Source organism: Poromitra crassiceps, assembly GCF_964638095.1.
Source record: "Poromitra crassiceps genome assembly, chromosome: 4".
NCBI classification, from domain to species: Eukaryota; Metazoa; Chordata; class Actinopteri; order Beryciformes; family Melamphaidae; genus Poromitra; species Poromitra crassiceps.
In genome coordinates, this window is record NC_139626.1 from 6,377,110 (window position 1) to 6,392,461 (window position 15,352).

The following is a 15,352-nucleotide window of genomic DNA, read 5'->3' on the forward strand; positions in this document are numbered from 1 at the left end:
CAAATTTGACGGGCGCCGCCGAATCCGCCTCCCCTTGCTGGACCTCCCCTATTTCGGAACCCTGGTTACGGCCCTGAGCAGTAGGCTGAATTCATTCTTGCACGAAGTGTACGCTGTAAAATAAAGTGTGATTTACTGTATATAATTTCTAATGTGAATGAGCACTGTATGGAACTGAACACAGCGATCACATTTGTTCATGTATTCATTAAAAAAAGCAAACTGTCTAAGATCAAGAATATAATGGAAATGTCTGTTTTAGAGTGGCTCGTTGATGCATGGTGACTTTGACTCCACAGCGATCTATCAATCTCACCTGATGGATTGTGAAATGGGGAAAAAGATCTTTATCTGCCTCATAGCACCTATGTCCTTGCAGCACCTGTGTGTCCACATGCTGTCTGTTGGATCAGAACTTAGCTTTATGGCACTAATCTCATTAAATCATTGCTTGTGTTGTATAACAGTCTCATGTAAGTCGCTTTGGATAAAAGCATCTGCCAAATGGGAAATTGTAATTGCAATCATTGGAATAGTGTGTCTGATATCATCTTAACTTAGTGAGGTGTGTTGCCGAGGCTATGATTTTATCAAGTATATCAGTAGATTCCAAAGGTATCACCTCCAGTCTGCCTTTGCCTATCGCTCACGTTCATAAATCCAACGTCAAAGTTCAATATCATCTCTTTCCTTTATCTTTTATCAGGACACACTTCCCCCACATGCATGTAAACACACACACACACACACACACACACACACACACACACACACACACACACACACACACACACACACACACACACACACACACACACACACACACACACACACACACACACACACCAGAGATGGAGACTTGGACTTGGGTCGCACTTAAGTCACACACACAGTGACTTGAGACTTGACTTGAGACTTGTCTTCAAAGACTTGAGACTTGACTTGGACTTGAGATTTGGGACTTGCAAACAATCCTTATTTTTGTGTGTATTAACATTAAGGAAAGGTCTACTAATAATAATGTATGCTGCTGGTCTATGTTAATAGAGTGAGGATAATACAGTTCATGCTTTGAATCCCTTAGTTTTAGCTATGCAGTGTTCTAAGCAGACCGGATGGCATGCAGCAGATGATAGAACACTCATACATAAGAGACTTGAGACTCGAATTGGACTCTATATAGCTCAAAGACTTGAGACTTGACTTGGACTATAGCTAACAGACTTGAGACTTGACTTGGACTCTAGCTCAAAGACTTGAGACTTGACTTGGACTATAGCTAACAGACTTGAGACTTGACTTGGACTATAGCTAACAGACTTGAGACTTGACTTGGACTCTAGCTCAAAGACTTGAGACTCGAATTGGACTCTAGCTCAAAGACGTGAGACTTGACTTGGACTCTAGCTAACATACTTGAGACTTGACTTGGACTCTAGCTCAAAGACTTGAGACTTGACTTGGACTCTAGCTAACAGACTTGAGACTTGACTTGGACTCTAGCTCAAAGACTTGAGACTTGACTTGGACTATAGCTAACAGACTTGAGACTTGACTTGGACTCTAGCTCAAAGACTTGAGACCTGACTTGGACTCTAGCTCAAAGACTTGAGACTTGACTTGGACTATAGCTAACAGACTTGAGACTTGACTTGGACTCTAGCTCAAAGACTTGAGACTCGAGTTGGACTCTAGCTCAAAGACTTGAGTCTGTGTCTGGGGACAATTTTATTTTCACACCGGCATTTTTTTCATGAGCTTCATGTGCTGGAAAATGAAATAGAATAAAGTGATTACTGCAAGAAACTAAAAAGAAGGTGTTTCTGTGATCCCCTGAGAATCTCTGCTGGCGTAGGGCTGTGAAGCTGATGAGGCAGGTGGAGCTGGTGGTGAAGCTGTCACACCTGTGTGCAGTTGAACGTGCTAATGACCACAGGTGGGCAAGCTCACACATTAGGAGTGATGCTGGCCTCAGCTGCTTTGTCCCAGGGGATCCCTACTCATGCAGGCCACTAACAACCTCTGATAATCCCACCAGGTAAAACCTTTGGAAGCTCCTTTAGACAACCTTTCTGTTCATCTCACTGTCACTAGAGTAGAAGTGCATTCAGACTGAGAGCCATGTTATACTAGACTGTATTAAGTAGTTTTTCCCCCCTTGGAAACAGCCATTGCTTTTATAGTTGTGAAGTCAATACATGTGGACCGGAGTGGAAATGTTTCGGTTACACTCTGAAGTCTGCGTACACAAACTCTCGGCTGTCTTAACTTTAGATAAACTTAGTAATGCAACTCGTAGTTTTTATATAATGAAGCTTGGAAACATATTTTTAGCTGCAAACTTAAAAAACTGACCTGTATGGTTCTTTGTGCATGCGAAGGCTGTAACTTACTGAGTTTATACTAGTCTTAGCATAAAGTAACAACAGTACACAGACAGGCCTACCACAATGGCCTACTGCTACACATGTTGATAACCCCTTGCTGACCTAAACAAGTACCATACCTGACACAGGGTTACCCTCAGGCTCTTAATATGTTCGTCTCAGGACTTCACTGTAGCAAGAGCCCTCCCATCGACCATGCGATTTTCGTTAGACAATCTGTGTTGGGCATTAAACTCAGCTTAGTTCTGCACTTTGAAGTCACAGGTAGGGTCAGATGGGGCAAACTAATTATATCGGAAGCCTAGTTGCGGGAAAAAGTGAGCAGCAGTTCTTTTTTAAATGACAAAGTTTGACGAGAATCACCGAGTTGCCTGGAAACAAAAGTCGAGACGCATGCGCACTGGCATCATTTTGTCTTCTACATCCATTCTACAATGCATTTAGACAGACCACAACCGCTCACTTTTTTCCGCTTCCGATATAATTAGTTTGCTCCATCCGACCCTACCTGTGACTTCAAAGTGCAGAAATAAGGTGAGTTTAATGCCCAACACAGATTGTCAAATCGCATGGTCGATGGGAGGGCTCTTGCTACAGTGAAGCCCTGAGACGAACATAGAAAGAGCCTGAGGGTAAACCACAGGGTATTCAGGTACTGGTAGTCTAATCTTGTCAGTTGCTAGATATTATCTTTTTAATATCACATTCAAGCTAAAAGACTAATGCAGGTATTGTCTTTCTCTTAGATTAATCAATGAATATTCAAACTTGTCAAGAAAAATGTGTCAAGATATAAAGAGGATATTATCTTTTTGCTTTCCCTGAGAATGTTGTGGATTTTGACGTTTTGTGTTTATGCATATTTGAACTATAAGGACTTGGAACATGATAGGAAAGAGATAAGAAAGTTTACCTTTCACCCAGTAACCAAACTCACATCTTGGTCAACCTCTGACATAGATAAAGCATGTTTTCACTTAAGACTTTCACTATCTCTTGGTACTATTTGAACTGATAAAACTGACACTAGTGGCTATTTATTTGCAGTGGTCGATATGTTGTGTGTATATTTTCACCCTTTACATTTGCTATTGGCTGCATTTACATCATAAATCCACACAAATCATTCTTCTAACCAATCTTATCCCTTATTGATTGGCAGAGGTTATTAAGTCAAATAAATCTTGCTTAAGTCTCCCATCAATTGCACAATATACTTTTTATATTGTTGTGAAGGCCCATTGGGATGTCTGTGCTCATGCTCTTTTTATCAGTGGAAGTGATGGTGGCCAAGGTTCAAAGGTTCCCTGAACTGTGTCAGTGTGGTTTTATGAGTTCCTTATTGTCCTTGTGTCAGCCTGCAGAGCAGGGGAAGAGGATCTGCTGTGCACACACGCCACACACGAGACTCTCAGGGAGCAGTGAGACATCTGACAGCACCAGTGTGAGATCTGGCCAACAGCTGGCAAGCAGCAGGTAGGTGGCGGCTAGAGTGATTATTTGCTGTGTTATTATGGCATCACTGTGGGTTTTATGACTGCGATGTTTGTTCACGTCATAACTGATGACATTAGAGGTGCATATGTGTATGCATATGTTTACATATAACGTAAAGGAATAAGGGTAAGGGCATTTAACAAGCTAGTTAGCTTCAGCCCTACACCCTTTCGGTCAGCCTTATGTATCTTTTGTTTTCTATTCTGTGAATATTCTTTTTTTTCTGATCAAACTAAACTAAATTTAAAAAGTGTTTTTTTCCCACCACGTGTGTCACCTGTCAACCAACATATCTATACTGTCCACAGTCCCAACAGTCTATAACTGTTTGACCTCTGGATGCAAATTAATGTTACTCATCATTATGAACAACAGGTGAATCTCAAGCCATTTGTTCTGACTTTGAACTATGGCAGTCGGGCTCAGCCATAGGGCGCGGTGTGGTTCAGTCACGATTGTGATTGTCGTCATTGATGTCAGTGATGATGTGATGTCACTTCAGCAATTGTGATGTAATTGGTGTTGTCATCAGTGGTGGAATCAGCTGTCGAGCGGAGGAACATGAGACGAGGCGCAACAGCCAATATTGAGGTGTGAGAAACACTGGCAACTTGAAAGAAGAACAACCACCAGGTCTAGAGTGAGACCATCCAACTGTGAGAGGCAACAATGTGCCGAAAGCCAGGCATCCAGTCTACCGGAAAGCCATTAGAAGAAGAAGAAGGCTCTGTGGTGTCTGTCTGTGCCCGGTGTCAGTCTCCACCCTAGGAATCGATTCCTAGTCTTTTACTGGCATCCTTTTGGACCCAAAGATTACCGTTGTGATCTGGGACCATGTCAAATGACGTGTGAATGTTACGTTTTCTAAATCTTGACTAGTTGGCCACTTTTGTCTTCCTCCCAGCAGACATTGCAGCATGGAGTTTCTTTTCCAGTTGCTGTTCTCCCCTCTCCCCTACCCGGCTATTGTCTCGCTGCTAGCCGTGGCAGCCGCGACGCTGTTTTACCTCAACACCAGGCCCAGCCCCCTCCGTTCCCCTGCTGACCTCCACCACCAAAGTCTGGGTATCAAGGTAAGGAAGTGATAACGCTGCCTGTTTCTTTATGAACATGGAAAAGAGGAGCACAAACGGATGCATGCACAAATCTTCTTTGTTATAGATACCATGCATGCATTCTCTACCGGAATAGTTGCTGAACACATTCAGGGTGGTAATATTGAACAACATAATATACACTAATGAGCAGGTCATCAGAATAGAGGCAAAGTGACCGCCTACTTCCTGCTTCAGCACTGTACCAGAGATTTTCATCCGCCATTTTTATTTTCCCATAGACATTTCGTAAAATGCTTATAAAAAATAGTTTTACTTGTTCAAACCAAACGGTTCAGATATATTTATTTTCACTCAGACCAAAACGTAAAAAAATGCGGGTTTGAAAATATTTTGTCTCTGGTACAGTGCTGAAGCAGGAAGTGACGTTTCACTTTGGCTCTCTATGCTATTACTTATCGTGTTTAGGATGGAGCAAGGAAGAGTGCTTTGCTAGAAGATAACAACAACCTGATGTCCTATTACCATGACGACGCCAAGACCCTCTACGAGGTTTTCCAGAGGGGCCTGAGAGTTTCAGGTGATCAAAACCCCTTTCTCTCATACACAACTCGCCCTTCTCACAGCTGCCATTTTGTGTCTAAAAGGCAGGGGAAATGCAGGTGCAACCAACTCACTAATTAGGGCCCCAGCACTGGAACACCTAAATGGACTGGAAGTTGGACACCCTAATTAAGGTTTTGGTGCACCTGTGAAACTTCCTGCCTTTTAGACACAAAATGGTGGCTGTGAAAAGGGTCTATTTTCATAGGGTGCATAGGGTGGGCCTTTATATCACCAGCCTCCTTTTCACTTACTCTCATACACAACTGTCATAGGGTGGGCCTTTATATCACCAGCCTCCTGTCAGCATTTATCTGCTATGCTAGTGCCATTTATTGTCACATGCTGCAAGCCATTCAAAGTCTTCCATGGCCAATAAGAAGTAAAGAACTGTTTAGAAGAACATGTACAGCAGTGGTGCCCAACCAGTAGATTGGACTGGTAGATCTCAGGGCGCTTACTGGTAGATGGCAAAATCATTTTTGGATAATGAGTGTAACTTTGCAGTGTCAGTGTCTCAATGAAATTAATGAAAGAAATGACAACATTTTATTCTGGCAATTGGGTTGCTTTATAATGGGGAGATGTACCCATCCCATGGGATCACAGGGTTTTCACTGGGCCCGAAGAACTTGTTTTACCAGACAAATGTGTTGGTCACGTTTCAATAACGGTTAGAAAGATGATACAAAGAACCGCTGGATCGGACTTGCACACAACACATAAAACCGAACACATTATCTCCTCCAGGAGATAATTGAGGACCACGGGGATTACGTATTTATGTAGGCCTACCCAGAAGTCCCTGCACTTCCTGGTTCTTGCGTGTAAAAGTTAATGGGATTCTTGTATGGGAATTTTGGTTAAACGCATGAAATGGCAAGATAATCACAAATGAGGACCACTTTTATGACTTTTGAGGCGTTATCTGAAAATCACACATCAAAAATCGTAAAGGTATAGTCCTCATTTGTTAAGATAATTGCAAACTTCCCTGTTTCATTAACTTTTGTTAACCACAGACCTTATTTCAAGCATTTAACCAAAATCCCCATACAAAAGAGCTGGAAGTGCTAACATAGATCTTCCGGACTCATTCCTGCGGTACTCTTATTGGGTCAGATGTGACAGTAAGCGTAAATAAAATGGGTCAATACCAGTTTGAGTTCAAATAAATGTTTTGACTCTGTACTATGTAATTATTATCTCTTCAGAACCAAACTGAAGGTTGACAGAAGGCTTTAACATAATATGGGCATTTTCATCAATATCAAATCTGTTCTAACCCTCCGGCTACATTTTTCATTTGCAGGTAATGGACCATGCTTGGGCTATAGAAAACCAGGAAAGCCATATCAGTGGCTGAAGTATAAACAGGTACAGAACACACACACACACTATCACCATGGCCAAGAAAAGTAAAGTTTGTGAGCTGGTGGATTGTGAATTCCAGTTGAGCGTTGCTGTAACCCCTCTCCATGAAGGTGTCTCACAGGGCGGAGCACCTGGGCTCAGGCCTTCTTCATAGGGGTTTGAAGCCTAACCCGGAAACGTTCATCGGCATCTTTGCACAGAATAGACCTGAGGTAAGTCCAGACATTGCTAAGGGGGCAGCAAGAGGATGAAGGTGGATGGATAGATAGACGGGGGTGGGGGGGCACGACCGAAGCAGTGGGGCTCTTCAGAGAAGCTGCCGATCTTGCTTGTGGAATATACTGCATGTCAATTTATTTCATTTTACACCTTTCTGATTTTTTTTTCTTTGTTGGAGTTTTACATTTTATAAATCACAGAATCAACATTACTCTGAAGTCATGTTTAAACTGGATTAAATAACCCACAAGGGCCAAATTGTCTTACTTTGTCATTGGTCTTTCACAGTGGATTATTGGCGAACTGGCCTGCTACACCTACTCCATGGTAGCAGTTCCCCTGTACGACACCCTGGGTCCTGAGGCTCTTGTGTTCATTATCGACCGTGGTAATTGGAGCCTCACTGCTCTTCCAACTATCTGCACCTTATTATTGCTGTTAATTACAGGGCCCGGTCTAAGTCCACTCATTCCTGGCGTTCCACAGGGATCTGTGTCAAGCCTGCTCTAATCTCTTTTCACACTCTTCCTCTCCTCTATTCTGCCTTTCATTCTTCGTTTGATGATTTAATCACCACCATCACGTCACAAGGTCATGACCATTACAAGCAGGTCTGCTATCACTATCGGGACTGCTTGTCTTGGGTTATAAATCGGGACCTGCCTGATCCTCAATTATATGCGTCTTCAAGAAACATGCAACCATAAATTGATAGCGTTGACAAATATGGTTCAAAAGTTCAACTAGTACAAAGGCTCGCCTTGTTTATAATATCAACAGCACTAGCGTCAAATTAATCTGCACCGTTTATGTTACAGATAATACAACAAATGTTCTTTTATGCTTGCAGCTGAGATCTCCACGGTGCTTTGTGACAAGCAGGACAGAGCAGAGACGCTGCTGAAGAACAGGGAGGAAGGGCAAACTCCAGTGCTGAAGACCATCGTGGTTATGGACCCTTTTGACCCGGAGCTGGTCGAGCGAGGAGCCAAGTGTGGGTTGGACATCTTGTCCCTGCAAGATGTGGAGGTAATGCAACTGAATGGGTTGAAAGGTCCAATCCCTAAGTTTGGGGGGGGAGGGGAATAAATGTTCACTGTTTTTTATTACCAATGAGTGAATACTCCGTTACGTAACTTAAAAAATTAGCCCAGCCTCTCTGCGTTCACCCATTCCAAAACTATGCCTGTGTGATTCTGCTCATTGGGTCACAATTTCACAGAAAATCTGACGGATGTGATGTTCTGCGTGTTCACAAGCCTGCCTCTTGTACCGACTCCGGCCGGAAATACATCACCAACAAAGAACGCTAACGTTACGTTCGCTAGCTAGCTAATGCCAGCAAACAACCAACAACAGAGTCCAGTAAAAAGTCCACACAGAAAAATTCATATTTATCTAGTGAAGCCCGTCTGGCCAGACAGCAGCAATGTGACTGACATCGGGGGGGAAACTAGTCTGTGTTTTCCGTTCACGGAGGGACCTTGTTGCTTGTAGCGGCTGTAATGTGGTTTTGGCCGGGTATAGATAACGTTAGCTGCTTGCTAACGTGGAGCTAATGGATTTACCACCCTGGTCAGAAGCTCCACTAATAACATTACCGTCTTGTGGATAATGCAACAGTCACAAATATGCCTAATGTTACTACCGTTATATGGTCATGGAACATTGTTTGACTGACTGCAGTTAGCTGCGGTGAGACTGCCTGTTATGTTAGCTTGATGCTAAACGTGGCCAACTAATATAGATAATCAATTACCTCATCCAGCTCCACTAATAATGTTACCGTCTTGTGTGTGGATAATGAATGTAACAGTTGTAAATATGCCTAACGTTACTACTGTTATGCTTATGGACCACGCCAAAGCCACGCTGATCCGATCGTTTCAGCTTGTGTTCTATTTTCCAAGCGTGCCGTGCGCTGATCCCGAGCTGCCAGGCAGGCAGTCAATGCAATTTGTGAGGGGTGGGAGGGGCCGGAGCAGCAGCTCCAAGCCGTCCGCTGAGGAAAAGAGAATGTTTCTGGTGTGACCGCTTTGGCGTCGGATCAGCTTGAGTCTGCTTCAAGCTTCATTTCGGCATGGCTTTGGCGTATGGTGTGTTCGGCCACTTAGACTGTACCGTATAATATAGGGGGAGCAGGCTATTTCCTGGCTCATGCTAACGCGAGTATCCACTTACCCCGCAGCCAACGCAAGCCAAAACACGACCAAACATGCCACAATAACATCCACTAATTCATCCAGAATCCTTCCTGGCCATCTCGAGGCTGATCTGGCTGATAAATTGTCTAGGTTGCCGTTTGCAAGTGACTTTTATGAGGTAATGTTACAAAGCAACCAACACCTCTGCTGTTGCCAGGCAGCTGCTTGTGCTTCGGCGGCGCTTGAGAGTATGGTGCACACACGCCAGCTAGTGTACACGCTGCCTGCAGTTACTCTTAACGGCCACCGGTGTCAGTAATAGTTAACTTATGGATTGGACCTTTTATTGGCCTGTGTGCCATTTCTTAGTGATACTGCCTTAATTCCAACACTAGTATCTTAAATCTGGATTTCCATCCCATACTACAGTATTCCTAAATGCAAAAAAAAAACATGTTTTTCAGACTCTGGGGAAAAACAATCTACAAAAGCCGATTGTAAGTTTTGTTTCTACTGTATTTGCATGATCTCATTCAAATGTTATCAGATTTGTTTAGCTGCATTTAAGCACCATTCTGTTTATCCCATATTCTCCATCAGCCACCAAAGCCAGAGGACCTCAGTATCATATGCTTCACCAGTGGCACTACAGGTGATCAGTTTGCCCTTTCTTTGGATTGATCTCTCCTGCCTCTTAGTCCTCTGAAAGGCTGATGCATTTGTCAAAGATCTTGTAGTAGAAAATCTTGAAGACCGAGACGCAAGAGAAAAACACCTTGCCCACCAAAGAAACCATTGAACAGGAGAAGACGACATAATGAAGACCCATCCTCCTATGCACTGTACATTCCACAAGCATCGGCTTTTTTCCCACTTTTTTTTTTCTGCCTATAAATACATGCCTATATATACATTGCACTAGGTATCTCCTGCACATGCCTACAAATACATGGCACTATGTATCCTGGCTGTGTGAGCTCATCCCCAATATATATTTTCCCCTCCCCTCTCTCAGGAAACCCCAAGGGAGCGATGTTGACCCACGAGAATGTGGTTTCTGATACTGCTGGTGTGCTCAAAAGCTTTGAGGTATGCATACTGTAGTGCTGCTGATGGTACAATGACATCGGAGTCTAAATACCTGATGTGAGGAAAATGGAGATTAGTCTTAAGTATACAATCATTAAACTAAAGCCATAGTTGACAGATCTCTCTTACCAGGAGCTTAGTGGATAGTTTTGTAAAATGGGTTGAGTAACCGCAGGCATTTAGAGTATCTGTGCAGTACAGTAGCTCAGGGCGCCTTTAAAAAGAAATGTATTTTTTGGGAAATGGACCTCTTGCTAACGGAATCCTTGCCTCCCACAGACGTCAGTTGCTCCAAATCCCAAGGATGTCAGCATCTCCTTCCTGCCTTTGGCACACATGTTTGAGAGAGTTGTGCAGGTAAAGGATCAAAACCACTGAGAAGTATCAAAATGGATTTAGCTGATTTTTGTGTGTGTGTGTGCCGTTCGCACCATTTGCAAAGCGGAGCAGCAGATCTTCTGGGCCACAGGATTACTTGAGAATTGTATTTGTGTCTGGTATTGTTTTCAATTCGTGTATAATTCAATATAGCTGCCCATTCATGGCAACCATCTTTTTTATGAAGATTTCCTATTGGAGGCTGATTTTCCAAAACCTCTCGCTCTCGCAGACGGTGATGTATGGTGCTGGGGCAAAGGTGGGATTCTTCCAGGGCGACATCAGACTTCTGCCAGACGACATGAAAGCCCTCCAGCCCACCATCTTCCCCGTGGTGCCTCGACTTCTCAACCGTGTCTACGACAAAGTTAGTGGCCAACGATGGCGAAACACTGCCTCGATATCAACCCCGAAATGTCCAGTCTTGTCTTAATTTTGAATGAGGCAAATTCCCTTTTTAGAAACATCAGATTGTGTCGATGTAGGTTCAGAGTGGAGCCAAGACGCCTTTCAAGAAATGGCTGCTGAACTTTGCGGTGCAGAGGAAATACGCCGAGGTGAGGGAGGGCATCATCAGGAACAACAGCATATGGGACAAGCTCATCTTCCACAAAGTCCAGGTACTGCCACGCTGAAGTCACGAGGAGGATGTCATGCAGAGAGTCACCACACGGAGTAGACGCGTGCTTTAACCCATCTTGTCTCTAGGAGTCTCTGGGGGGACGTGTGCGGGTCATGGTGACGGGAGCAGCACCCATATCTCCCCCTGTTCTGAACTTCCTCAGGGCTTCGCTGGGTTGCCAGGTACTTAGACTGGTTCTCCTCTCGTTGTATACTTTGTATTACCCCAAGGGCGTCATTCAGCCTAGAAATGTGTTTTGTGTGTTTATGCAAATCATGAGACGTTTTACGAAGTCATTAAATGTTATACTGGCCTTTAATGCCATTTCAGGAAACTCATAAAAATAATCGCTTCAGTAAAACCTTTTTCCAGGTCACAGAATTAAATATTATCTGGGTGTAATTTTACTTTAAATGAGTTGGGAGTTTACGAACTCTGATGCATGTGCACAACAACCCAATGTGATTTTTAAAAGGTAAATGTATCCGTGCTTGTGTTTGGGTACGTTCTCCGCTGGCATTGACTGCTTGGTGTTGTCGTGACAACCCGGTCACATTGCCCTGACTCGGCTCTCTGGTTTTTATTGGTACTCTTAGATCTTCGAGGCGTACGGTCAAACGGAGTGCACTGCCGGCTGCACCTTCACCATGCCAGGAGATGCCACCTCTGGTATGTAGGCCTTACAGTTCAGTGGAAGCCTGAGTTGAAACTTTAGCTGTCCCGCCTCCCCTACTTTCATGTAGGCTGAGATATTGCCTATACCTCACATCAACCAACTTTGAATTATAAACGGGCATTGATATTTAAGATGAAATTTCAATCTACAGCAATAATGCAAAATGATCACTAAGCGATTTGACATTTTTAACAAGCACTTAGGCTACTATAGTTTTTAATTTAGTAAAAGAAAAGCCCTGAATTTTTATTTAACTTGATTAAATTTGACCAAACATTCTAAAGTGATGACGATAGTGAGAAGAAGCAACCCTCTGCCTCATGATTTGTTTATAGGCCATGTTGGGGTTCCTGTGCCTTGTAACGTCGTGAAGTTGGTGGATGTTGAGGAAATGAGCTACTTTGCCTCAAACGGTGAGGGAGAGGTAAGCCAAGAACATGCACTCTTCAGAGGTTTGAGGAACAAATGGTTAATGGTCCACTGGTCTCATATGATCATGTTGTTCCTTGGTCTCTGCCAGGTCTGTATCAAGGGGAAAAACGTGTTCAAGGGCTACCTGAAAGACCCAGAGAAGACTGCAGAGGCCTTAGATGAAGAAGGTTGGCTCCACACTGGGGATATTGGAAAATGGCTGCCGGTAAGGACCAAAGAACTTACCTGTAACATGACCGCATACAACACCCCCCCCCCCCCCCCCCCCCCGGCAATATAGAGGTAAAGCGACTGCCTACTTCCTGCTTCAGCACTGTACCAGAGATTTTTATCCGCCATTTATTTTCCCATGACATTTCGTAAAATGCTTATAAAAATAAAAATAGTTTTACTTCGTCAAACCAAACTGTTCAGCTATATTTAAAATCGGGAGAGACCATAGAACATTTCACTCAGACCAAAAATTGCAATTGCAATTTTTTTACATTTTGGTCCGAGTGAAATGTTATGTGGTCTCTCCTGTTTCTAAATATATCTGTACCGTTTGGTTTGAACAAGTAAGACTATTTTTATAAGCATTTTACAAAATGTGTATGGGAAAATAAATGAAAATCTCTGGTACAGTGCTGAAGCAGGAAGTAGGCGGTCACTTTGCCTCTATAGGCCGTAGTGACTGTCATGCTCTAAATACAATGGGATGTTGGCACTACCTGTATACAGTAAGCTACAGGTAAATGAAGGGGATGAATGACGGGTGTAAGGAGAATAATTGATATTGGCGACAGGTTCGAGAGAGAGGAGGTAATTGTCTTGCTTTGGGGATTTCTTTAATTTCCCTGGAGGGTATTTTCTTCTCACCTTGGGGGAAACTTTAGGGATTTTGTCGATGGAGGTGCTGTGATTTTAGTGATTCTATTCACTCACTCACTCATCAGATTGTTAATGTAAATTTGACGCGTCTTTATAGTTTTGACGCGTCTTTATGGTTTCTCTTGCACCATCTCTCTACTTTATCTGGACCAAAGCGCAATCTGTTTTCTGTGCAGTACAAGATTTGAGTGACACACAATAAGGAAGACAATATTTGCTATGGGAGTCATGGATGATTGGGTCTGTAATTTGGTCATGTTGTAAAAATCGCTCCATTTCATAAATTGCACCAAAATGCCATAATTTGCGTAAAACAAACTGAAACCAGCAAAATGTACATTATTTTGTCAATCTTCTGCCTGCAAGATCTCATTCCTCACACTTCCTTTTGTGATGTATATTAATCAAATGACAAAGGTCTAAATTTCTCCAATGTGACTGAAAATGTTTCATGCTAGAGTGGAGTTCTGAAAATTATTGACCGGAAGAAGAACATTTTCAAGCTGGCTCAAGGAGAGTACATCGCACCGGAGAAGATTGAGAATGTCTACGTACGCAGCGAACCTGTGGCCCAAGTGTTTGTGCATGGAGACAGTCTACAGGTAAATCTAGTGCTTTGCTGTGTGTGTGTTTACAGAAATCTCCACAATCTCTGTCATTCACACTACTGTCTTGTCTCTGCAGGCCAGCCTAGTAGCCATTGTGGTCCCTGACCCCGAGGTCGTGCCATGCTTTGCCAAAAAACTGGGGCTTCAAGGCTCCTTGGAGGAACTGTGCAAAAATATGGTAAGGAGTGCTGCTGCATTAACAAATTATCATGAATAATGGAAACGAAGTAAAGAAATAAGTCTTGTATGCTTGCTGTTAAATGCATCATGATCGGGATATCTGCAAATCAAATTGAATATTTGGCTAGTACTCGGCACCACTCGGCTTGAGAGAATTTGTACATCTGATTCAGCTGCACTTGCCAAAAACACCCACTATTTTGAGAAAGTGACACTTTTAGATGGCTTGTTTTATGAACGCTTCAAACAAAGATTCTAAAAGTACCTTTCTTTCACAGGAAATGAAGAAAGCCATTCTTTCTGACATGACCAAATTGGGCAAAGAAGCAGGACTCAAGTCTTTTGAACAGGTGACGCGAGTCCACATGTTTTGCCAAATCAACGACCACATCTGTTGTATATGCGAGAGTGTCTAATCGGCACAACTCTAACCATCAGCCCTTTCCCCCCTCCCCTCCTCATGCAGGTTAAAGACGTGCACCTCCACCCAGAGCAGTTCACCATTGAAAACGGTCTGCTGACTCCCACGCTCAAGGCCAAGAGGGCTGAGCTGAAAGTGCTCTTCCAGCCGCAGATCGACAAACTTTACGCCAGCATTCAGTAAAGGGACAAACCTGTAGCACCAGCTCTACCATTGTGGCCATACCCCTTTTTGACATTTTATTAAAACATGAAACGGTTAACCTCTTATGTAGTCGCCAGTTCTTTTCACATGTATCTAAAATGCACCCCCCCCCCCCCCGCAATGAGTTCCTCAACGCACATTAAACAGATATCCACTATGTCTCACGGCTTCTAAGGCAACAAATGTGCTAGAGACCTGATAGCCTCCTGAGATTGAGGTTCTGTTAAACTCATCTCTCTACTGAACGAAGAGTTGCATGCAGCCTGATGTTGATCTGGGCAGAGGCGTAGTGCTACCATAACTACAACCAGAGTGTTGAAGGGTCCTTCAACAAGCTACGCCAAGAGCTTTACCCAGATAGAGATCCCCAGCCTACCCCAGGCTACTGCATCCCACTAATTGCCAATTGAACTAGGCTTCCCTTCCACTTCTTTTACTGGAACAGTTTGAGCATAATTTATATCTCTTCTAAGTAAAGCCTAATGTTTTATGAATTATAGCCTAATATTTTAAAATGTTTGTGTAGCTGGTAAATTGGACTAATATGCTTAGCTTGCACTTTATGCATGCATCACCTCACATCACCTCTCATC

General features: G+C 43.3%; 1 protein-coding gene across 1 annotated transcript; it reads left to right on the plus strand.

Annotated features, from left to right (window-relative positions):
- Positions 1–4,801: 4,801 nt before the first annotated feature.
- Positions 4,802–14,738, plus strand: acsl5 (acyl-CoA synthetase long chain family member 5; the record flags this gene model as incomplete). The annotated part of the gene is made up of 20 exons (XM_083635607.1): positions 4,802–4,957; positions 5,408–5,519; positions 6,855–6,919; positions 7,027–7,128; positions 7,424–7,523; positions 7,986–8,164; positions 9,744–9,776; positions 9,880–9,931; positions 10,295–10,368; positions 10,648–10,725; positions 10,979–11,113; positions 11,232–11,366; positions 11,455–11,550; positions 11,965–12,037; positions 12,380–12,468; positions 12,565–12,681; positions 13,805–13,948; positions 14,031–14,132; positions 14,413–14,484; positions 14,601–14,738. The coding sequence occupies 20 exons, from the start codon at positions 4,802–4,804 to the stop codon at positions 14,736–14,738; spliced, it is 2,052 nt and encodes a 683-aa protein (XP_083491733.1).
- Between the last annotated feature and the right edge of the window lie 614 nt (positions 14,739–15,352).